We start from the raw sequence: 23,026 nt of genomic DNA, 5'->3' as shown, positions 1-23,026 counted from the left end.
TCTGTAACACTGTCTCCGTAAGCTCAAACGCTGGCCCTGAATACTAGTACCTGTTCCCCATGGACGTGTCTCGAACAAGTCATCACACAGACTGGGATCTGGCAACGGGATTTCGGATACATGGAAGCGGATCCAGCGGAAGCCAATGGGTGACATCCCGGAAATGACTCCGGCCACCACACCCATGCCCTGGTCTCGAGGAAACGAGCGTGCAGGTCAGCCACCTTCTCTACTTATTCTAGACTGAAAGCAATTTGCTTTTATCAAATTCTGGCGCCCAGTCATCAGCGCATTTGCGTGTTTCGAAGATGGAAGAAGGGTTTATCTTTGCCTACTTTACCACACCCGCTGTCAATCTGAGTACGGTCCGGTCCTAACGCATCACCCCCCTATCCGGCACATCCGGATGGTATTGCTCGCCCTGATGCAGGCCAGAAGCCCCCAAATTACGCGCAACAATGCTCTCTGCAAAGAATACAGACACAGTGTCTTTACCATGGCCATCTCGCTGCTATCATGCTGTTTAGTTGAAAAGGGCATGTCCTAGTACACTACTTAGCCACCTTGGCACACTTATTTGACCGGAAGTGACAAGTTTCGTCCACCACATGGAGAAAAAAAATCACGCAGAAAGATCATCAAAGAATAGGACAGCGGCTTTTTTCCATCACGAAGCGCAATATTACGATTACATATTGACTACCTAGCGCAAAGGGAATTCTACAGCCTACATACTTGGTCAATATCAATACTACTACTCGACCCGCCCTTCTCCCAGGCTCTCAAAGTAGTTCCTAGGCGTAACCCGCCCCTCCAACATTTGTAATCTTCACCAACCAAGTGCCGCGCATACGACCTCGTGCCGTTAATCCACGGCTTGCCAACGCGCTGCTCTAACAAAAAAATATCGTATTCATCCTTCTCTTGAAGAAGAGCTTCGTTTAAGAATCCAAGGTGAGGTAGGAAGCAAGAACGTTGTAAGGATTCTACAACGAAGAATTCGATCATGGGGGCTCAGGCCTAGATGAGAAAGTGTAGCCCCGGGAAGGGCCGCTGGGATTAGAAAGCACTCTTAATTTTCTTTTCCCTGGTTAGCAACAAGATCACTCTTGGGGAATCGTTTTGGAGAGAGAGAGAGAGAGAAATGCAGGGAAGGAGGTGGTAACAAAGGGAGGCGGGAACAGAGCACACACTCCTGGGCTTACCCCCCCTCCGGCCGTTTCACCAAGTAAACCGCTGCCAGCTGAGGCGGACCAGTTGCATGTGTATTTTTTCTTTTCTGCCATCTGGATGGGTGCAGGCGCAGGTGGCCGGGGCTTGAGGACCAGATGGTGCAAAAGAAACCTGTCGGCTCGAGCCTCGCTTTGCTTGCCGAGTGTCGAATGGGTGGACAGGGATCCGATGACGTTCAGGAGGAATGCGAGTAGCTGTGAAAAGCGATTGTGATGTTGCAAGTCGACTTGTTATACTTCCTTGACTGCTGTTCTTGGGTAAATGCACTTTGCAACACCGGGACCTTGGGGCATATATGGGCTATTGTCATCTCAACGGAAAGCATAACAGCTCGAGTATCTGGGGATGGAAAAAAAAATATCTAATGTATCAGGGCTGATGATGATGCAAAGGTCAACTGTGTTTGTCCAGACTTTTACTACATCTTCCGGTAAGCTGTGCATTAGTGTATATTTGTTAGATGTGAAGTGCATTTTGGAAATCACATTTCATACAGATATTACTATAGCTAGTCGGTATGTGGGTAGCTTGTTATAGTAAAAAGAGTCTGATTATGATTTTGTCCGGAATCTGAACTGGTGTATGACTCCTTAACGCTGATAAAATATTAATATTTACTAGGATTTGTTCTCCTGTCTTCATGACGGTTAAACCTGTACCCACCAAACTTAGAAATACAATTATAAGTAAAAGATCACAGTTACCATAGGCACGGCAAAGTGGTCACATACACTTCCTGTCTCTCTTCCTTTTTTTCCTTGTCCATAATTCCAATCTATGTCAATGGATTATATGGTGCCGTTGTTTGCATAGTAGGATTGATATCCTGGTGGTAAATTGGTGGTCGGGATGTAATGTGATTGTGGGATGGATATGTGTGGTAATCCATCTTAGAAATTTAGTCAGTCAGCTGCCATTACTGTAATGGGAGGAGTTCTAAGATGATGCCCGCATACTTGGTATGTCTGCTTTCACTGGGCTGTTAAGTGTGACGGGGATCTAGCTCCGCATTTAATACTCATTTCAAACTATCAGTCCTTTCCTTTCACTGTTTTTAAACGAGAGAGCATTTGATTCTGGAAAAACAGGGTTTGAATTTTCCCGATTGAAACCGTGTAATTTAGACACAGAAGTGAGCAGTACGATTTTTTTCTGCATATCGCAAAACATGATGAAGAATGCTGAAAGGTAGCAAGAAAATTCGAAAAAGCAAACTCTGCAATCCGGCCGAGTCAAATTCTAAGCAACTACAAAACGGAATGACGTGCACCAACAGTTTCCAGACAATCAACCATGCTTATGAGCAAGCCTATGCCGTACTTGCCCACATAGCCTTCATTCTCGTGCTTCCGGCAATCAAACCACAAGCACCCATGATGCCCAGGTTCCAGCCAGGGATACCACCGCTGGCACTGCTAAAGTGCAGTGCCATGGGGAACCAAGCGCTGGCAATGACGAAGTCGGTCCACCACCTCTTGTCAAATTTCTTGTCCTCGTCGCCCTGGCACTCTGCGATTGCCTTGCCTTCAGCAACCATTTGCTGACGGGTGAGCCTCCTGCGGCCTTCAATCTGCCACTCGCGCATTAGACGGAGGAAGTCGCACGAGATACCGCCGAGCCAGCAGCGGTAGGCGTAGAGGTACAGACGGGCAGTCTTGGGGTCGCCGCGGTTGAGTGCAGAGACGACGCGGGGGGAGACGACGCCCGAGTCGGCGAGAAGGGAAATGTTTTCGAGAAGTTGGTAAGCAAAGTAGCTCAGGGCCTGGAGGGTGGCGATTCTATGCAAGACGACGTCTGTGCCTGGCTTGGGGCCCGAGGCGAGGGAACGCAGCCATGCGTAGAGAGGCAGGGTGCCCGTCAACCGGAGGGTTGTGCGCGTCTTTGAGATGAGGACGGCGAGAGCGGCAATGGGCGGGACGGTGCCATTGTCGACGAGGGTGGTGGCGGGTATCTTTGTGTCATCGCATGCTGGGCGGACGAGAGACAGCAGCCTTGTGGCAAAGGCGGAGACGGCGGGGGATTTTGTCTGGGCGTAGGCGAGGATATAGAGGGTGTAGTTGAATGTGGAGAGGAAGGCGGAGAGGCCGCCTGGGGAAGCTAGCAGTCTGCCCTCGTTAGCTCAAGATGCGCATGTGACGGTACCGACCAGTGACTTACTTGTTCAACCTCAGGATAGTCTCGTCGGTCTTTTTCACGCCCGCAAGTAAGCCCGTCTTGCCGATGCTGCTTGGGCGGGCTGGCGGCGCTGCCTCTGCGATCTTGTCGACGGCTTCCTTGGCCTCTGGCGTGTCAGTCGTGTCGGCTGTGTCGGGCGCGTCGACTGGTTTCTTTTCCTCGTCAGACATGGCGGCAATGGTTGGTATATATTTTGGGGTAGGTTGGAGGGTCGCGGAATGTGGGTAGGATCAGGTAAAAAAAAAGAGAGAGAGAGAGCTGCTTATGCTTCTCCGCAATCTTGTCGTGGTTGCTGCTCATCGCGGCGCTACCTCCGTGGGCCGAGGTCTGACGTTTTCGGCTTCTTGGAGAATTAGACTAATAACACGCTGGCTGGTTTTGCGCCTCTGCAATGCCACTGCGAGTAATTCTTAGATTAAACACATGCGTGTATTATTCATGGCTGCCACCAACCAAATCTCAAGGCTCTTGACCAAAATGGGCAGACCCTGTCTACATAGGTACCAAAGTATGATGTCGGTAAGTATGTACTGTGTACCTGCCAAGCTACACCGACTAGGGAGGTGTGTTACTCTAGCCCAACGCTCTAACCGTTTGGGGCAATCCTCCCATTCCTATGCTTCCGCATCAACGTCCTTGTTTGAGGTTGACGGTCTCTGTCTATGCGGTTAGTTGTCCCCGCGATGCTGGAGGATCTACGAGTCGTCTTATGTTCGTGCCGACGGACAATCAGTGAGGGATCCTCTATCGATCTCCATATATATCAGAGTCAATGGCGGCAGACAAATGACGAGAGCACTCAGAAGTCCCTGATACGGATTCGGATGGATATCTCCAGTGTCTAGCCACTCCTGGTCAATTTATATCGACAGACACTGACGGTATCAAATCTTGGACTTTGACGGGAAAGGGGGCAACGTCTGTTGAGTGATGAGGCTACTTGAACCATGTAGGCTGCTAAATGCTTTGCCCTGTGCCAGACGAGACAGGGCCAGCCGTGTCGTTGCATACAAGGTGTACGCTGATGAATGGGAATTTGAGTTGCACACTCGAGTGCATGCAAACTCGTGGTCGAAGCACACGCAGCAACCCAGAGACTCGGCTGCTGGTATGTGCATATTCGAACAGGCCAGACCGGAGCCCATGGAGAACAAAGACGCTCAGGGTCGACTTGCAACCGTACCCACAGCCGGCACACGAAATCAGACGGCCAAACGGAACAGGCTGGGCAGGGCCAAAGGTATAGCAGGGCGCGACTAGCTGGGGATCATGCTGCGAACATGCGGTTGGTAGCGGGCGAAGCGACCGTTGGCTGCAGCGTGGTGGAGGTGGACAGGTAGAGCGACCAGGGATGAGGAGGATCCACCTGCCAAGACGCTGACGACGGGCGACTGCGTTCCAGGGCGAAACACGCGCTCGCCAGCCCATTCACTGCACTGCCCTGTATCCTCCCTCTCCCCCTCTCAAGCAAAGCGCTTCCTCTGCTCACCCAACCACCCCGAGGCCTGAGAGTCCCTCATTCTTACCACCACCATCTCCCCGGCCCCAACTTTTCGCAATGGCAGGCCGATTCGTGCGCGCCTCAAAGTACCGTCAGTGTTGATGCCCAGCCCCAGCTCAGCTTGTTATGCTAACAACAGCTATGCAGGCCATGTCTTTGGCAAGGGCACCAAGAAGGTACATTGGCTACACCTCCCAAGATCCATGTCTATATATGCTGACCCTTCGACAGGAACAATGCTATGATAACCTGCGCATCACAAAGAATGCTTGGGACACCAACCTAATCAAGGTCAGCTCACTCCATGCCCACGCGACCACGACGACACGCCTTCTGACGCCCTCTAGGCAAACCCCGAATACATCTCAGTCAACTGGGAGGCCAGCGGCGGCGGTGCCTTTGCCGTCATCCCCATCAACGAGCGCGGCAGAGCTCCCGACCAACTGCCTCTCTTCCGCGGACACACAGCCGCTGTCCTCGACACCGACTGGTACGCCTGTGTCTGAGACAAGAAGTGTCATGCACACCACTGACTGCCCACAGGTCTCCCTTCAATGACTCGCTCATCTCCTCAGCCTCGGACGACGGCAAGGTCTTCATCTGGAAGGTGCCCGAGGGCTTCACACTGCACACCGACGCTGAGGAGCCCGCCGATGTTGCTCCTGTTGCTAGGCTGAGCGGCCACATGAGGTGCGACTGAGCGCTTCCGTTCAAAGCCATGCCCTAACCCCTATATGTAGGAAAGTCGGCCACGTCCTCTTCAACACCGCCGCTGAGAATGTCCTCGCCAGTGCCTCTGGTGATTTCACTGTCAAGCTCTGGGATGTCGAGGCTGGCGCGCCCCAGCTCTCGCTCAGGCACAACGACATTGTCCAGTCACTGTCCTGGAGCGCCGACGGATCGCTCCTCGTTACTACCAGCCGAGACAAGAAGTTGCGCGTGTGGGATGTGCGTCAGGAAAGGCCTGCACAGGAGGTTGCCGGACACCCTGGCGCCAAGAACAGCCGCGCTGTATGGATGGGCGAGACGGACCGCATTGCAACCACTGGTTTCTCCAAGATGAGTGACCGTCAACTTGGTCTCTGGGACCCGCGCAACCCCAGTGAGCCTATTGGCGGCTTCCAGATTCTCGACTCCATTTCTGGTGTATGCATGCCTTTCTGGGACGACGGCACCCAGTGCTTGTACCTTGCTGGCAAGGGGTATGTGTATATCCCGCCTATTCTTTGGCTTTTCCACTGACCATGACAGTGACGGCAACATTCGTTACTACGAATACGAAAACGACAAGTTTGAGTACCTCTCAGAGTACAAGTCTGGCGAGCCCCAGCGTGGTATTGCCTTCCTTCCCAAGCGCGGCATCAACCTGCACGAGAACGAAGTCCTTCGCTGCTTCAAGACGGTCAATGATTCCTACATCGAGCCTGTATCCTTCATCGTGCCCCGCCGATCGGAAATGTTCCAGAGTGACATCTACCCCCCCACCAACGGCCTCAAGCCCGGTGTCTCTGCCAAGGAATGGTTCAGCGGCAAGACGGCGATGCCCCCCAAGATTTCGCTCGAGAGCGTTTACGAGGGCGATGCGCCCAAGGAAGTGCAAAGCGACTACAAGCCTTCCAGGCCCACAACTGCCGAATCCGCGCCTGTCAAGACGGAGCAACCCAAGGCCGCGCCCGAGCCAACACATGCGCCGCTAGCTTCCCGTGGGCCCCCACCTTCGATGAGGGACAACAAGGATTCCATGGCTTCTGCCGCGTCCAAGTACGCAGACAAGGATAACGCTTCCGACGATGAGAGCGCATCCAGCTTCGAGGAGATTCCCAAGCCCGCAGACCGCCGTAACTTTACTGCTGCGCGTCAAGAAGAGAAGACTAGGGGTCCTGTCATGACCAAGGAACCTGAGCCAACAAGGCCTTCTTCCAGCCAGACTGCTACCCCCACTCAGTCCAAGTCTGCGACAACGGCTAGCCCCTCTGCCGCACCTGCAGCTGCATCCACCTCTGCCGCAGCAGCTAGCTCCGGCGGCCCTGCATCTGCTCTCCGTGACGCACTAGGCGACATCAAGTCTCAACTCGAGCAGCAAAACAGGGTCATGTCAGATCAATCGGACCAGATTGCCATTCTGCTGCGAGAAGTCGCCCAACTCAAGGCAAAGGTTACCAACTCTGAGCCTTCTGATCGCGAAAAAGACGAGCGTATCCGGCAGCTCGAGCTTGAACTTGAGGAAGCTCGATCTTGATTTTCAAAGTGCAGACCCTTAAGCGTTTAGCCTCAACGATACTAGTAGTATTGATTCGCCGTGAAAGATGTCATTGTTTGGATAGGTGCAGTTGAAGGGGCGTACGTATCGCTGTGGCATCTGTTTGATTAGGGAGGCGGAGGTGAGGGGGAGATAGCAAGCGTGGACAGGGTAAAAGCAGGAGTTTGTATGATGATCAAGCGAGACTGCCCCTGTGTATGCGTACTTGATTTGTTCGTTTTTGTCCGTCTGTCGAAACCGGGCTTTTGCTAGCAAGGTGTCTGGGTTAGCGCCATGGTCTTTGATTGAGTTATATATATACACTTCATCTCTTTTGATTCATACCTTTTTTTTTGTCTACATTGCCGTCGAGGTGATGTGTCTTGAATACAAGTGCAGGGTATCGAGTAACTAGCAAAAGAGACACATCAAATACAAAACAATCAGAAAAACAAACAAGCATCATTCTACTCTGCAAAACTCACCTATGAACTGCCACTACTTATGTACATTGCAAGTAGTGTCCAGTAAGGGACTTTGATATCAAAAAAAAAGCAGGAAATGGAAAAAGTGGATAAAGTAAACAAGAAAAAAAATATGAAGAAATACCGAGAAAGTCCCACAACGACCTGAACACTTCAAAAGTCGCTCCGCGTTTACTTGGCCAGCTTGATAGCTAGTAAGTAACAGCCTAGCCAGCAAAGCCAAGAAGACATGGGAAAATATGTGTATAAAACCCCCCCTTTCCTTTCCACACGTTGTCATGCCATCCCAAAAAGCCCAACACCCAACCCAAAAGGGGTCGGAAAATCTCTCCATTACTCCAGCCCATTGTTCTGGCACATGCAAAAATGACAAAAAAACAAACACATTCATCAAAGGGCCTCTTTCTTTCGCTTACGAAGAAGTCTTGGTCTGTTTCTTCGCAGTACCAATATGCGTATTGTGCACCTTTGTCGCAAACTTGAGACTGGTAATCGTTTCCTGCAAATGTGCCTGGAGCGGGCTAACCATGACGAACATGAGGGTCTTGGAGTTGCCGCCGAGCGAGTATTGGAGGAGATAGGTGAGCTGAGGTAGTTCGTTAGCATTATCAACAAAAAAGAAAGATTGCTACGTAAATAACACAATCTCCCTCCCTCACATACCTTTGAGTTTCTGTACGGAATGTGACCGCCTTCTTTTGCTGAGCCAAGAGCGTTGATTACGTCGCCCAGACAGCTCAGACTCTTGTTGATGTTCTGTGTCTCTTTTAGGCGTGCGCCTTCGACCTTGGAGTGCTCGAGTCGCTCGGATCCCGCAAGATCGACTAGGTTGAGTGTTCCCTCGCTCCGTTCACCCGTAATGTCATTGGTACCAACAAGCCTGAGAATAAAGACCGAATGACTTCGACTTGATCGCATGTTGGCTTTTGTAGCAGCCACAGTCCTGTTCTTGCTGGCCGTTTCGAGAATCTCCTCGACACGGCCAGGGCCATCCAACATAACACTCACGGCATTGTCCAGGTTAGTCTGCTTCTTCACAGGGTCATGTCGAACTTCGACCTTTTTCTTATCCAGGTCTTCTGACCGACCAAGCAGGTCATTGTATGTTTCGTTGTACACCTCAATGAACGAACCCTCCATTGTGTATCGCCAGCCTTTTTCTTGCAACCGCTGCGCTTCATCCCAAATCTGGGCGGTAGCACGCGGAATCATACCGTCAGCTGATGACATGGTATGTGTCTTTCCAGATCCCGTCTGACCGTAACAGAAGATGCACACGTTGTAGCCATCGAGAGCGCTCTGTACAAGCTGACTAATCTCCTCGAAAACTTCTCCGTTCTGCGACGCCGGACCGAATACACGATCAAACGAGTACGAGTATGAGGCAGTGATGTCCTTGCCAGTTGCGCTCTGCTTGCTTGGGCCGGTAATGGCGACTTCCTTGCTGTCGGTGTCATTATCGGGGAAGGAAATCTGCGCCGGGTCCCTCTCGGTATCATGCGCCGGCCGCACACGACACATAACTCGGATGTTGCCCTTGAGCTCTTGGACTTGGTTGAAGAGCTTTCGGCGCAATGTCTCTTCTTGTCGGAGTTTGTCGTGTGCTCTTTCCGCAGCCTCAATGGCATCTTGCATTCTCTTGTGAAGGTCGTTGAAGGCAGATGACTGCGCCTGGCTGTCAGACTCGAGAAAGTTAATCTTCTCTTTCATCGCCTTGTTCGCTGCCTCCAGCGTAAGGTTGTGTGTTGTTGCTTCTGTTAGTTGGTTCTGGAGGCCAGTCTTGAGGGTTCTTTCGCGATCGAGTTCTGACTTGACGTTGGTGAGCTCGCCTTGCAGGAGCTGTGCCTCGCGTTGCTTGACATCTGCATCTAGAGCGGCAGCTCGGAGTTTGGAGGCATACTCTTCCTCAATCTTTTGGGCCTCCTGTGCGCGCCTGCTCCGCTCCGCTTCAGAGTCCGAGTCGAGCTTCTTGCGCAACACTTGAATCTCCTCCTCATGCTCTTTCAATAACTTATCGATCCGTGCCTCGAATTCCATGCGTGTCTTTCGCTCTACCTCGTCTCGTTCCCGTTCCAACCGATCTGTGTCTTTTCGGTGTCGCGATTCCAAGTCTTCAACTTCGTTGCGCAACCTCCGTCGAACGTCATCAACTTCATATGTGTGTTTCTGCTGGGCCATTTCCAGTTCCATCTTGACTGATTTGAGACTGGTACGGCTATCGTTGAGTTCGGTCTCGAGACCCTTGTTCACAATCTCCAGGCGCGCGCGGATGGTTTCGAGCTCGGTAACTCGGCCTTGGAGCTGCTGAATTGATTCCTTGTAGTCAGTGGCTTGTCGTACATCCATCTCCATCTTCTCCTTAAAGGAGCGAAAGTCACGTTCCATAGCCTCCATTCGCTCATTGTAGAAATCTGGACAACGATCGTTAGTAAAACGGCTTAAAAATGGCGCCGGCTGTAAACGCCTCGGCGTGATTGACATGGGCCGACAGGGTGATTGATCTATCTGTTGCTGCTGCTGCTGCTGCTGCTGTCGCCGACGCACAGGTGTCTGCACTGGCTGAGGGAGGTGTGATAAAGGAAGTTTTGGCTTAAGAAAGGAGCTCGTTCCATTGTCAGAAGCCATTCCGCGTCCGGTCCGACTTTCATGCCTCTCTGCCTTGGATGCGACTAGATTGAGTGCTCCAAGTCCAGTGCAGATGACATCGCAGTCGGTCACGACGGGCTCTTCAATGACTGGAGTGACAGGGGAAAAGGTGGAAGGAGAAGAGACTGTTCGGGACTCTGGCACACGAACAGGTTGTACTTGGAAATCGTATGGGGGAGTTGTGCGCTGTTTAGGGACTGAAAACATCCCTCTAGATACTGTGGCATGGGCGAATAGGTTTGAAGACATAAGAAATTGTTGCACACCTTTGCGCTCTGCTTGTTCACTGTCGTCATCATCCGGTCGATTCATCATTGACGTCGCAGGGCGGGATCCTTGGTGGTAGGACTTGCTCCTAGTGTGTGTACTTTGGCCATAGGCCGATTTCGGCCTCGTGGTTGGGGCGGGTCTAGGAACAGCGCCGACGCTGCTTGCGTAGGCAGATACAGATGTGCTCTTGACTGTCGATTTGGGCATTGCGCGCGAGGTCGAGGCCGCCATGCTGCGAGCAACAGCGGACTTGACGCCATTGGCAATCTTGGATGGTGCGGGTAGCCTTCGCGAGGCGGGTTCGGGGGCTTGTTCAGCCAGTGTCCTCCGTTGCTTGAAGGCCGGCTCCGGTACTGTCGTGGTCAGCAAAAGAGTGTGCCTTTGGGGGGTGTGGCGAGGGGTAGAGTACAGCCAGAGGGCTTGTGCTTTGCGGTAGGTATGGGCATTGCGCTGCGCACGTTGGTAGTGGACTCGTGCAATTCACCAAGGGCGCGAGTGGGTGAGGATGGGATGTGGGAGAATGTCGATGGCGGCTTGATTCCTGAGCGTTTGGTGCTACCCTTAGAATGCGTTAGATTAGACATGAACGGGCCAGGGGATGGCTCTAGGGATGCCCACAGCGTTCTCGTTGGCGGTCTCCATGGTGTGATGCGTGGCAAAGTCTAACGAAAGAAGGATATCAACAAAGCATGCTCCGTCGCGGTCAACAGCACGGGCGCGTCCAGAGGCGGTTGCGGTGATGTTGCGGGAGTGTGATATCCAGTGTTTGGGTTGCGCTCGGACGGTAAACATACAAGGCGCGACCCACCGTCCCCGTAACCACACGCTAGATCAGACTCGGTTTAGCACCGGCACTCTCTGTCAACCTGTACAACCAGCGAGCCTGCATGACGTTCGGCAGGGCAACCAGGCTCAGTCGTCTATCCATTCATCCGTTGGTTCATTCATTGGGTATCCCCGCCGTATACTATGTACGCTATCAAATATCCCGCCCAACGCCAACGCGCCGTGCCAATGCCAATGTCCATGATATGCCTGCCATCTATGTACTTGCGTGCGGAAGAACAGCCCGTCTAAGTAACTACACGTGCATGGCCATAGAAACCCAGAGTCGTCTACGCTGCCGCTTTGGAGTATGCTATACCTGCTTCACAAACGCTTTTATAATGTCAGTCGTCTGGAGTCCTGGAAACACATGCAACGAGTAAAACTTACTGGCATCAATCTGCACAACCTGTGGTAGCGCAAGTCGGATCTTGTTCCGGTACAAGGCTGGCTGCGCCCGTTGCAGAGGGTTTCCCTCGAAATACACCGTTTCCAGTTCCTCCTTGTCTCTCAACTCTTGTTCAATCTCGCCAAAGTCGCTCAGTTTGCAGTTGCTCGCCCAAAACTCGGTAAGGTGCTTAAGGCCCTTGAGTCCTCCGAGGTGCTCGATGGGATTCGCGCTGATGTCAATGACACTGAGATTGACGTTGTTTTCTAGCCCCGATATCTCTGTAAGAAGATTGTGTGAGACGTGCAATTCTTCCAAGTTGACGAGCTTCTCCAACCCTGTAATGGACCGCAGCCGGTTCGACTGTATGCTCAAAATCTTGAGGTTCGTAAGCGTATCCAAGCCCTTGATCTCGGTGATCTTGTTTTTTCCTAACCACAGCTCTTCCAGTCCAGTCAGTGTCTCCAACCCCTGAATCTCCCGTACCCTGTTTGCGCCCAGCTCAATCTGTCGCAGATTGGTGAGCCCTTCCAAGTTCTCTATGGTGCCAATCTTGTTCTGCACAAAATACAGATCCTTGAGCTTTGTCATGTGATTTAGCCGCTTGATGTGCTTGATCTTGTTGAAGGACAGGTCGAGCGATGTGAGTTCAGTAAAGGCATCGAGGCCCTTGATATGCGCGATAAGATTGTCATAAAGGTCGACTTCTGTAAGGCTCGATGCGAGTTCTTCTGGTATCGCAATGCTTTCTATTCGGTTTTGGCGAAGACAAAGACGCTGCGATGTTAGACCCTCTTGTTCGTGTCCCACCCCAAGAGCGACATACCTTCATCTGTTTGAACCTCTCTAGTCGCAATGACGACATATCCGAAACCTTGCAGTGCACTAGCTCGATCTCTTCTTCATCGTCCGGCACATCGTCCAGTAGGTCTTCATCTGCAGCCAGCTGTTCTGGTGGGGGTCCCTCATCATCTGATACCTCTGGATCACTCAATATTTGCGCGTGTGGATCTCTTGGCTCGTCGGTGAGCGTCATCCTGTCTACTCGTAGCTTTCCATCCCAAGCGTTGCTATCTCGTGGTTTCTGCTCATCTGTGTCTTGCTCACGCGTCTCCTTCGCGTCGGCCGTGGTTGCGGGGTCGCTTTCGGCATGCGGGGCAGAGTTTGGCTCAGCCATCATGCACGGGACGTGGAGAGGAAGAGAGGGCGGCGGTAGTTGTATGCTGCGGGTCGAGTGTTGGCAACAAAAGGCTGAGATTTTGAGGGACAACGGTATATTCTGGAAGGCGGTGTTCCTAGTGTGGAGTTGAGTATGCAAGTAATGTACTTACCTCGTGGGTGGCTAGGCTGCTAGGCTGCTACTAGCTAAACTCTGCCTTAGCAAGGGTCCAGCATGATGACGAATGCCATCGTTTCACCGGACAGTTAGTATTCAGATTCGTCTGACTACCGGTTGTGAATCTCAAAAGAAAGCATCGCCCCACCTCTTGTCTCATACCTATTCCTATTGCCGTCACGAATTCAAAATTAAGACAATCCTTGGCGTTCTGTTGAAACTTCAACAGCGCAAGCATCGCCAAAGAACATACTAATACTAGAATACTAACATGTTGACGATATTAGAAGTACATGATGTTCAAGTACAACGCTACCAAGCTCGATCTAATCCATATGTCACTATACATCGGATGTTCAGAATAAATTACCCATTCACCAGATGACGACTGATCTCTTCACCTCCTTCGACTACCCCACACCTTCAGAAACTCAATCTTCGTTTCCACACCTAGACCCACCCTCTTTACTCTGCCCAAGCGTGCAAGATCCTCGGCAACCCGCTCAAGCACCTTTTGTTCTTCAGGACTGACTTCATGGCCGTCGTCGGCACCGCCAGCATCAACATCCATGCCATCTCCAGCCCCGCCATCTTTGCCAATGAATCCGTCTTTGAAATCGGATTGTTCGAAAATGTTTGCGTCATAGCCACTAGCCGTTGCCTTGCTCTTATGTAAATCCGATGTTGCTTTTGCTGGAGAATCCTGATTTGTGCTATTGTACACACGCGAGGCGATACGGACACGCATTTGGTGCGATGGCTTGCTGAGAAGACGCCAGAACCAAGAGAAATAACCACCAGGGACAGGAGTGGTCACATCCTGCGGTGTGTACCTGAGGTTTACAGGATATATTTTGGTCTTGCCATCGGCGCTTAGCAGACTAGGACACAGCGGTAGAATGCCCCTTCCGTTTGTTGTAGTAGTCTCGGGGAAGACACATATGATCCTGTCGGGGTTTTCGCTAATGAGTTGTTTGAGCGTGACGAGCTTGGACGGATCGTGTGGAGTCAAAGAAGGCGGCGAGAAGGCGAGCAAGATGGCGCGGAAAAGGGTTATGCGCTCGACCTTGCGGAGGTGCGGATAGGACTTTGTGAAGATTGGCTGGAAAATGCCCGCAAGGTAGAGCGGGTCGAGAGGCGAAGTAAAGGATGAAGCGACAATGGTGCCGGCCTTAGGCAGATGATTTTTGGCCGAGTATAGTTGTCTGCCATGTTTGTCAGCTCAAATGTCGCCGAAAATATGAGGCCATCCTGTAAATTTCAATCCTTTGCACGGAAATGAACTTACCCTCTCTTGACCCCATCAACCTGCAAGTCCACCCACCACACTCCCGGAATTCCTAGCATCAGCCACAGTACCACATATTTCAGCCTTCTGCCCACAGGTATGAACTCGAGGCCAAAGAAGTACAAAAGCGAAAAGGCAATGACGAAAGGCGTGCGGACGCAGAAGAGGAAGAGGTATATCGGATGCCAGAGGATGCCGACTGGCGGGGGTGGCACGGGGAGGAAAGGCGCAATTGCAGTGCCTGTGCCGAAGTGTGAGCAGGTAAAGCCGGAATCAATGTCTGCGGCTAGAGCAACAAGAGCTACTTTGAGGAGGATTGGGTAGTAGTAGTGGTGGTGGTGGTGGGAGCGGTCGAGTGCATGGATTCTGTAGACGCACCTTTGTCGCGAAATTGGCTATATTTTTCCATAGCGAGGGGAAGGTAACAAGATAAAGACAGGGAGACGAGTGTGGGCGATGTATTAACCAGCCATGCACCACCAAGACTGCGAGTCGTATATTGGAGGAGAGGAAGAGGAGCAGGGCACAGCGACGAGTAGGCCAAGCGACGATGCAGCCGCGGTGGAGCAGAGCAGCAAACAAACGAGGCCAAACCTACTCTGTCGTGTTTGGTGACGGACTAAATACCCAAAAAGCCTCCCGCTCCGGACCTCTTCAGTGTGGCCACAAAGCTGCTGCTGGAATGTCGTCCTTGGGCTAGGGGTAGGTACCTTTGGCTAGTATGTGTAGCATCGTGTGTCACTTTTGGGCGGGATGGGTGATGAGTGGCTGTGCACCCGCCCGCTCCAACGGGCGGCGGGCAGCATGTGAATGCCAAGCCTAGGGTTCCATCTGCATCCAGCATCCAACGTCATCATTGCATGTGCAAGCCCCAGCCATCAGGTATGCCCTGGCTCTCACATGGGTTCACGATATGCATGGCGCAATGCCGCGGCAGCCAATATCTGGGTTGACAAATAGAAGGGGTATTGTTGACTATCTGAACTTCTACGGCCCCTACTGGCATCTGGATGCGTCTGCAGGCACCTTGTGCTTCAGCCTCGCCATACAAAAAACAGGAGGAAAAACAAAAGCTGAGAGTTACGAGGGGCATCAAAGCACGCTCCAGTCGTGGGGATGAATAGACCTTGCCTGTTCCCGCCAGCAATGCAGAACCAAGAAAAGAATAACACAAAACGTACAAAGGAAATGGTACTGATAGTAGATACTACAAGACCTCAAAGAGGCCAGGCGTCGCATATGCTGAAAAAAAGGGGGGTATGTGCCAATATTACTGTGGATTTTCGTGGCTCTTCAAGCCAAAGGGACGCCGTTGTGCGCCGGTCCTCCTGTTTTTTTGCGCGCAAAAGCCGAAGTAGTGCGCGCCAGCCTAGTGTCAATGACTGGAAATGATGTGGTCGAGACGCATCGCCACAGAACATGAGCGTGCGGTGGTGGAAAAATGGGGCGTGCAATTGTGACACTCTAGCACGGTCTTGCACGGCAGCTTGTACAGCCGTCGCGCACTGAGCCGCTTTTTATGCAGATTAAAAGCTGATTACAAGGTACAGAGTGGAATAGGTAGGGGTGTTGCTTCCTACGGTTTGCGCCCGAAGTAAAGTGATTATGTCGGCGCGATGAGAAGGGTATGCGCAAAGGGTATCCTCTTTCGTAATGATCGTCTCGAGCATGCTTACAAAGCCACGTCAAGCACCAGACTGACGTCGCTGACTTGCTGGCCAGCGAGATCCTCAAGCACCGGTATCAGGTCGAGGAGTTCGTTGTCGTGTGCGTCAGAGAACCAGCTGCTGATGGGGACGGCGTGTTGCGGATGGAAGATGTAGGAAGTGGGCGAGTTGTCAATAATAATGGTATCCTTGAGGTCGCGGCCAATCTGCGAGAGATCCTGCGCACAGGCATTAGCGTCTGATTGGAATCTGACTTTGGGCTCATCATCTCACCTTTACGTAGTTGCCCTGGTGGTTGTAGCAGCTTTCGCGGAAAAGTCGGTGGTGAACAACGCCATGGATGTCGAGCTGATCAAGGAGGGGATCACCATACTACTCTCGTTAGCGGAATTGCCGGAACAAACAATGCAGCCACGTACTTTGGAAACAGATGCTGTGAAAACCACCACTTCATACAGTTCGCCCACTCGCTTCATGAACTGGTCCACGCCCGGTCGCTTGATGACATAGACATTGTGGTACTGGCCTTCAATCTCGACGGGGATTGTGAAGTCTGCTTGGTGCAGAATCTACATCAAATCAGTAACTAAATAGGTGCAAATACCGTGGTCATAACAACATACCTTGAAGCTGCTGTGGACCAAAGTCTCGTCGAGGTCGAGAACCAAGCACTTTTTCCCCTGGAACCTGGGTGCAATGGGTCCCAAAAGGTACTTTTGCTCCTCTGGCGCCTCACCTGCATCCGCAACCTGCTCCTGCACAGCCACCTGTCTCTCAGCTAGCGGTGGCGGGGGAGGCAAATCGACCTTGGGATGCTCGGGTTCAGCGTCAGCGTCGGCTGTGTCGGCCTCGTGCGGAACGTCGTTGGGTGCAAGCGGCACATCTCGCATTTCAATGTCGCTGTCAATCTGCTTCTGCTCTTCGGTCTGGTCCTCTATTATACGCTGCTGTTCGGCGGACGGGCGGGGCAAGACTGGGGTAGCGGCGGGCGTGGGGTCGGTGATGCTTATCTGAGGATGGCCAGTTTGTAATGTAGCGGGTTGAGGGGCCGAGGTTGCTTCCGTTTGCTGTCTCTGGGACGGGCTTCTCGTCACCGTCTGGGGGCCATGCTCGACTGGCGGCTGCTCGGTTGTGCCGTCGCCATGAGTGGGCTTCTCGCCAAGACTCGAGCCCAATGTCTCAGTTCCCGTCTTTTCGTCGAGGGGCTCCTTGGAGTCGGTTTTACTTGACTCGGCAATGGTCGGCTCCTGCTTCTTGACGGGCGTCGACTGCGACGTGCGCCCTGCAGGCACCTTCTGGGCCTGCTTGACATTCTCGCTAGGGGCCGAGTCGCCGGCGAGGCGAGACTCCTTGGGGGCAAAGCAAGGCAGGCACGACAGCAACCCGCCCTTGCGCGTCTTGCTCCTCGTCGATGCAGGGCGGTCGGCCGTCGCGGGCAGCGGGGGTGGCTGCTCCGTCTTCTCTGAGGGGGCAGCACGCGGCTGAGAGCGTTTGCTGCTCGCGGTGCTGGCGGCCCGTCGTTTGCCCATGAGGCTTCGCTTGGAGGCGCGTCCTATGCTCTCGGCGTCTGCTGCAGTGGTTGCGCCGCTGAGGCCGGTGTTGGGCGTGTGGTTGTCGCTGGACTGGGGGCCCGGCTGGGGCACGTTGAGCAGGGAAGGGGAATTCGAGGCGATGGCAGCTGGCTCACGGTTAGCGGTCGCGTCGGAGCGAGATTGGCCGGCGGGAGGGCTGGGCCGGGTCAAGAGCGTACCGTTGGCGGCAGATGCGTCAGCAGAGGGCTGCACTGGTTCGGCGCTCATAGTTTTCAGCGCGTCGGCGGGCGCAGGCAGGGAGGGCGCGCGGGGGGCCAAAGGGGGGTGCAGAGAGGCAGAGGGGACGGGGAGGAGAGGACGAGGGCGAGGGCGAGGGCGAGGGCGAGGGCGGAGCGAGAGGTGTCTGGAGCGTCGTCGTGTCGTGTGGGGGGAGGGCCTCGTGCGTGGTTGGGAGAGACGGAGGTACGTAGCTGAGGGCGGCCGGGGGTGCGCTCTCGCTCTCGCTGCTGTCGGTGCGTGTCGTGGGCCGCTGCTGGTCGTGGCAACAACGGGGCCGGTCGCGGCTGCTCGCTCAGCTCGTCAGGGCTCGAGATGGAAGGCGCAGTCACGGTCGTCGCGCAGCTGGGGAAGTCGCGGTCTCGTCGAGGGCGTTCGAGGAGGGAAAGGGCGATGGGGAGCTTGGATCTGCTGCTTGGGATGAGGCTGGCTCGCTAGCACTAACGCGGGCGGAAATGAGGACGCCGTCTTTCACCGTCATCAGCGCCAAAGCTCCACCGCAACCGCAACCGCAACCGCCAATTCACTCCCACGCCCTCGCCCGCCCCCTCGCCTGTCAACCTGCTGCCCTCTGTGCCACCCACTACGCCCAAGGCTGCGCCGCCCAGCTCATGCTCCAACGCCTGGCCAGCCAACCACGGCCACGGCCTCTCTTCACGGCGGGGCCCACTGCCCGCGGCCTTTGCCTCCCCCATTCGCCCCTAGCCTGCAATTGCTCTAGTCGGGTCCACGGCCAGACCCAAATTCAATTCTTCTCCACGCTGCCCATCTCAAAGCGCGAGGCCGTTCATCAGCCATGCACCCAATCACGCCCTCCGCCGCTTCATGCACCCAGCGCTTCGCACGGGAAATGACTGCCAAGCGCCATTATGCCTACATGCTGCTACGGGCCAGGGGCGTGGCCGTGGCTGGGCAATGCACATGGGTACATTAGCCAGAGTGGTGACAGTTCAGCACGCAGCTTCGTCGCTGTCATCCTCCTCGTTGTCCTTGACTGTCCGGCAACTCCCTTCAATTCAGGCCCGCGACAACCATGCTTTGCGCCCTGCATAACTACGACCTGGCCACCCTTGGATGCGACCGACTCTTGGGCCACGCGACCGTTCGTGCAGCCACAAGCTCGCAGCTCGACTCACGGCTAGCCGCCATGCACGGAGAACCATCGGCTCCTTGGCCTATCACAGCCAATGGCTTCCATGACCCCGGTGCACTTCTGCCGCCCGTGTACTGGATCCATATTGAATGCACTGACACTATTCCTCCAGCGGCGCATGAGCATTGTCAACGGACCCTCAACACTTGTCCTCCTACTTACTCGGCCGCTGCCTGCGCCTAAGTCCCCACCATGTCACTGTCCGGCTGCCTCCTCATCTTTTACTGCCATGTCCACTGCTCCTCTCACTGCTGTCACATGTCAAAACTTCTGACGCGTTCCACTGTGGCGAGTGTGGTGCAGAGCGGGCCGTCGCACGTCGAAGTCATCCCGCGTCGATCTTGCAGCTTGATGCGGCCCCATCCATGTCCGCATCGTCACAAGGCCAACGTCCTGTCTCTGAGGGTGTGCGGTATCCGGCTTCCCGCCCATTGTGCGCAACGGCTTGCAGAGCAAGTTTCCGATCAACAGTCAGCCGTTATTGCTATACATATACCAATACGCACCGATGCACATTTGATCATGGTCACTCATTACACTGCAGCCTAGCATGAAATTTGCCCTTGGAAATACATGTTGAATAATTGTACAAGCTAACGAAGCGTCCCCATGCGTACATGTGTACGTACATATACAGTGGCCTTGGCGGCATCTGTTTGTCGCAACCGCTCAAAAGCTAAACGCAGAAACTCCTCAAAGTCTGCAGTCACCTCTGACCGCCTCTTGAGCTCTTGTGCTCCCCGCACCCATCTGCAGAGCAATCACAAGCTGCATATGAATTGCCTCAATTGGTAGAAATGTTCGCTCGACCCAACCGTCTAATCACGTGAATATCCCCCAAGCTGAGCAAGCCTGCAAGAAACATTCGGAACCTATATGCATTCCCCGCATATTCAAGCCTTCTTCCGCGGAGTGAACCGTAATTGAAGGGGCGGCAGTGTTACAGTAAAAGTATCCAATATCTCATTTTCGAAAGCCTCTCCTGTCTCACCGGGTGCAAACGACACGTCGAAATTCTGCGCAACCATGGAAAGCGAGATGCGCAGACTCATCTGAGCCAGGTTCTTTCCGGGGCAGCTGTACGCGCCTTTGGATGTGTTAGTTGACTGACCTCTAGAACACTGCCATCATTGCATCGAGGCACTCACCTAAAGAAAAAGGTAGATATGGTGCCTTGTCAGTTTCCATCTCTGCCCTCTTTTCGCCGAACCGCTCGGGAATGAAGTCTTCTGCCTGTTGCCACCATCTAGGATCCTTTTGAATAAGCGATACTGGTATGACCACGTTTGTCTTGCCAGGAATATATCTGTTGTCTACCATGATGCCCTTTGCCGGCGTTTCTCGCGGTCCGCCAGTCAACACCGCTGGACGAAGTCGCAGTGTCTCACTAATAAAGTCATCAATATAAGAGACCGATTTTACTTTTTCATATGACCACTCGTTGTATCCGCTTGGCATTGTCTGATCAAGGAGTTGTTGAAGTTTTTTCTGCTTCTCGGGATACTTGGCGAGGAAGAAGAGAGCTCCTGCAAGAGTGGTGGCAGTAGTCTCACTGCTGTTGTATTAGCTGCTAGTTTCTCTTTTTTTTGATTGAAAATTTTCTACCTTCCGGCAATGATCATCACTCTTGAATCATCCTCGAGTGCGGCTGCGCTTTTGGGCGCAGTAACGTCCTTTTCCTTGACGGCTTTCAACAACCAAGATATCACATCTTGTGGATACTTTTCGCTATCCCAAGTCTACAGTCTGTCAGTTCACCAGCTCCATGCAGTACATCTATGAGAAATGTACCTGATGTTTTTCCCTAATTTGTCCTGCACAAAATGAGAAGAAATCGGCATACCCCGCCGCCGCTCCAGGAATTGAACTCAAGATATACAACAACCACGGTACGGGGCTCATTGTCCCTAGCATGGTCATGTGTTCATGTACGCCTTTGATGGCAACATGTTCGACACCGCTTTTGAGGTTGTTGAAATCTTTTCCAAAGCCAACATCGCCCATAACATCGAAACTGAAGAACATTGACCAGGCCGAAGCATCCATAGATGCCTCTCCTTTGTCGGCTAGCTGGCTCTTGAATAAATCTGCCTTGGCTTTGATACGTGGCTCGTATGTGTTGAGTGCTGTTCAACGTCAGCACAAACCACTATACCTCGCGGGCCCGTACAAACCTTTGATAGAGAAGCCACGGTCCCAAGCACGACGGCGAAGACGATGGGCATTGAAGTCGCGTGTCATGTGGATCGAGCATTTTCGGTGATCAGTTCCAGTTTGGTCATACCATGTTGACTTCAGGCACTCTGAACCGGGTCCATACAGGATCGGAACTGCTGAGCTGCGTAGAACACTAATTTCTCGCGGCCCTAGAGGTCATATCAGCAAGCGCTCATTCCTGAGTTTCCGAGTACACGACTGCTCACCAGTACGCACAAAGTCGCCATACAGCTCGTGCATCTTTTCCAGATCCTTGTAATACTGAACGTTCCTTGCCGCGAGCCATGCTGCGTGAAACTTTGTCACTTTAGCAGCAACTGGGCCAGGGAATTTTCGGCATCGGTGGAACATTAATCGATAGATTGTGATGGCGGTTAGCAATGCAGTGCTGAAGCTTGTAGCGAACAGCAAAGCCTTCAACATTCCGAACACGTAAACCATGCCGAAAAAGGTGACCACAGAGGCTACCATGAAATGTACCATGATGACCTCGAATTCGATGGGAAGAATACAAAGATGGAAAACGACGCCAAATAGGGCTGCTGCCAAAGCACCCTGAAACGCATCTACTTGGGCAATATTGTGTGCAGCATCCTGGATGACTTCCATTGCAGCCACCAGAGCTCTCAAAGATTGGTTACACTAACAAGATTAGGGAAAAAAGTGATTTCTGAAATGCTCAGAGGATTGATGGTTTGGGGTTGCGTCCCCTAGTAACTAAAAAGAAAGCACAGCACGGTGCGACCTTCAATACGAGCAGGGTTGCACCCGCATATACGACTTACCAATATCTACCAATGTTCCATATATGCAAACGCCTAGGGTGGGTCCTTACACGTAGTCGACAGACTAGGTTCCTCTTGGTAAAGGTGACGCAGCTGTCACGCAGCCCTGGCAGGGAACAGTCCTGCGGGGTATCTACTAAGTTTCGTTAAGGTCCGACTGAAGCAAGGAGCAAGACTCCGGACATGTCAGATCACATGAAGCGGCGGCATCTCGATTAGCAGTATACTACAGGTAATTATAGTCTTTCTGTTTGCTACCTCTATTTGAAGTAACTTGGCTATGTCTACTGGAAGTACTTCCTTGTATATAACTCATAACGAGAAACAACTTAAATCGGGTACAAGGCACCCCCCTCTTGCACCGGCCAGGCTTTTATCGCCCTTTATTTCCACAATATTTGGTCAAGAAAGTCAAATAGCGGTTCGCATAAATGCCGAGGATGCGCGTAACCTCTTCGACAGACATTCGGCGGAAGTAAGTAGTATACACGGCTGTCCCAACCCCGCCGCCGATCTGGGCGGAAGTTGCGAAGAGTAGTAGTAGATCATACCTATCACAGCTCTTTGCTACGACACTACGGTACAGCTTCGGTGGTCGGGAAGTAACGGGGTAGTCGCCGATGCATGTGAGTTGATTCATAGCTTGCCCGTCATCAATGCCAAGCCCCGTTGTCTACCCAACATGTTTTCTGAATACCGGCTCAAATAGCCGGACAACAGTATCAAACTCGGCAAATCGTCCGCAACTTCTCGTCGATCATAATCTTGGTCTAGACAACGTTCCCATCGCTCAAATAAACTCAAAAAGAGGCAAGACTGTACGAAGATCGAGCGAGCCATGTCACCCGTCGAGAAACCTGTTTGGCCGCCTATTATTGATTGGCAGGCGAACTACAGGTTCTAACATGGAGGATTCTATCGTTTGGTGGGTACTGAGGACCCTTACTATGCTACATGGCACAAGTTATGTGTGTAGGGGCGTGCTAAAATGAAGATCAGGCTCTTCTTCA

At 52.7% G+C, this 23,026-nt stretch overlaps 8 protein-coding genes across 8 annotated transcripts; 2 read left to right on the top strand and 6 right to left on the bottom strand.

Moving 5' to 3' along the window:
* Positions 1–2,313: 2,313 nt before the first annotated feature.
* On the bottom strand, positions 2,314–3,733 carry PSV08DRAFT_224171 (uncharacterized protein). Its single transcript, XM_014218728.2, has 2 exons — positions 3,391–3,733; positions 2,314–3,338 (listed from the first exon to the last, which is right to left on the bottom strand). The coding sequence occupies exons 1-2, from the start codon at positions 3,576–3,578 to the stop codon at positions 2,543–2,545; spliced, it is 984 nt and encodes a 327-aa protein (XP_014074203.1). The 5' UTR covers positions 3,579–3,733; the 3' UTR covers positions 2,314–2,542.
* Positions 3,734–4,899: 1,166 nt separating this feature from the next.
* Positions 4,900–7,487, top strand: PSV08DRAFT_203439 (uncharacterized protein). Its single transcript, XM_014218727.2, has 7 exons — positions 4,900–5,000; positions 5,057–5,085; positions 5,141–5,200; positions 5,257–5,399; positions 5,453–5,599; positions 5,626–6,111; positions 6,161–7,487. The coding sequence occupies exons 1-7, from the start codon at positions 4,967–4,969 to the stop codon at positions 7,146–7,148; spliced, it is 1,887 nt and encodes a 628-aa protein (XP_014074202.1). The 5' UTR covers positions 4,900–4,966; the 3' UTR covers positions 7,149–7,487.
* A 106-nt stretch (positions 7,488–7,593) lies between these two features.
* On the bottom strand, positions 7,594–11,191 carry PSV08DRAFT_203435 (P-loop containing nucleoside triphosphate hydrolase protein; the record flags this gene model as incomplete). The annotated part of the gene is made up of 4 exons (XM_066092035.1): positions 7,594–8,219; positions 8,297–10,902; positions 10,959–11,109; positions 11,168–11,191. The coding sequence occupies 4 exons, from the start codon at positions 11,189–11,191 to the stop codon at positions 8,046–8,048; spliced, it is 2,955 nt and encodes a 984-aa protein (XP_065948977.1). The 3' UTR covers positions 7,594–8,045.
* A 271-nt stretch (positions 11,192–11,462) lies between these two features.
* On the bottom strand, positions 11,463–13,033 carry PSV08DRAFT_302117 (uncharacterized protein). Its single transcript, XM_014218725.2, has 3 exons — positions 12,589–13,033; positions 11,765–12,539; positions 11,463–11,707 (listed from the first exon to the last, which is right to left on the bottom strand). Exons 1-3 carry the CDS (start codon positions 12,940–12,942, stop codon positions 11,688–11,690), a joined length of 1,149 nt encoding a protein of 382 aa, XP_014074200.1. The 5' UTR covers positions 12,943–13,033; the 3' UTR covers positions 11,463–11,687.
* Positions 13,034–13,238: 205 nt separating this feature from the next.
* On the bottom strand, positions 13,239–15,109 carry PSV08DRAFT_302105 (uncharacterized protein). The gene is made up of 3 exons (XM_014218724.1): positions 14,765–15,109; positions 14,387–14,627; positions 13,239–14,303 (listed from the first exon to the last, which is right to left on the bottom strand). The coding sequence occupies exons 1-3, from the start codon at positions 14,793–14,795 to the stop codon at positions 13,496–13,498; spliced, it is 1,080 nt and encodes a 359-aa protein (XP_014074199.1). The 5' UTR covers positions 14,796–15,109; the 3' UTR covers positions 13,239–13,495.
* Positions 15,110–15,941: 832 nt separating this feature from the next.
* Positions 15,942–17,852, bottom strand: PSV08DRAFT_203426 (HAD-like domain-containing protein; the record flags this gene model as incomplete). The annotated part of the gene is made up of 5 exons (XM_014218722.1): positions 15,942–16,271; positions 16,327–16,425; positions 16,473–16,622; positions 16,677–17,731; positions 17,804–17,852. The coding sequence occupies 5 exons, from the start codon at positions 17,850–17,852 to the stop codon at positions 16,059–16,061; spliced, it is 1,566 nt and encodes a 521-aa protein (XP_014074197.1). The 3' UTR covers positions 15,942–16,058.
* Positions 17,853–18,894: 1,042 nt separating this feature from the next.
* Positions 18,895–19,197, top strand: PSV08DRAFT_351990 (uncharacterized protein; the record flags this gene model as incomplete). Its single annotated transcript, XM_014218721.2, has 1 exon — positions 18,895–19,197. One exon carries the CDS (start codon positions 18,895–18,897, stop codon positions 19,195–19,197), a length of 303 nt encoding a protein of 100 aa, XP_014074196.2.
* A 710-nt stretch (positions 19,198–19,907) lies between these two features.
* Positions 19,908–21,920, bottom strand: PSV08DRAFT_224152 (cytochrome P450; the record flags this gene model as incomplete). The annotated part of the gene is made up of 6 exons (XM_014218720.2): positions 21,438–21,920; positions 21,189–21,380; positions 20,806–21,140; positions 20,620–20,753; positions 20,163–20,566; positions 19,908–20,101 (listed from the first exon to the last, which is right to left on the bottom strand). Exons 1-6 carry the CDS (start codon positions 21,838–21,840, stop codon positions 19,908–19,910), a joined length of 1,662 nt encoding a protein of 553 aa, XP_014074195.1. The 5' UTR covers positions 21,841–21,920.
* Positions 21,921–23,026: the final 1,106 nt, after the last annotated feature.

The sequence above is a fragment of the Bipolaris maydis genome (genome assembly GCF_028858645.1).
Source record: "Bipolaris maydis strain C4 unplaced genomic scaffold PSV08scaffold_8, whole genome shotgun sequence".
NCBI lineage: Eukaryota > Fungi > Ascomycota > Dothideomycetes > Pleosporales > Pleosporaceae > Bipolaris > Bipolaris maydis.
This window is presented reverse-complemented; position numbering and strand designations above follow the sequence as displayed.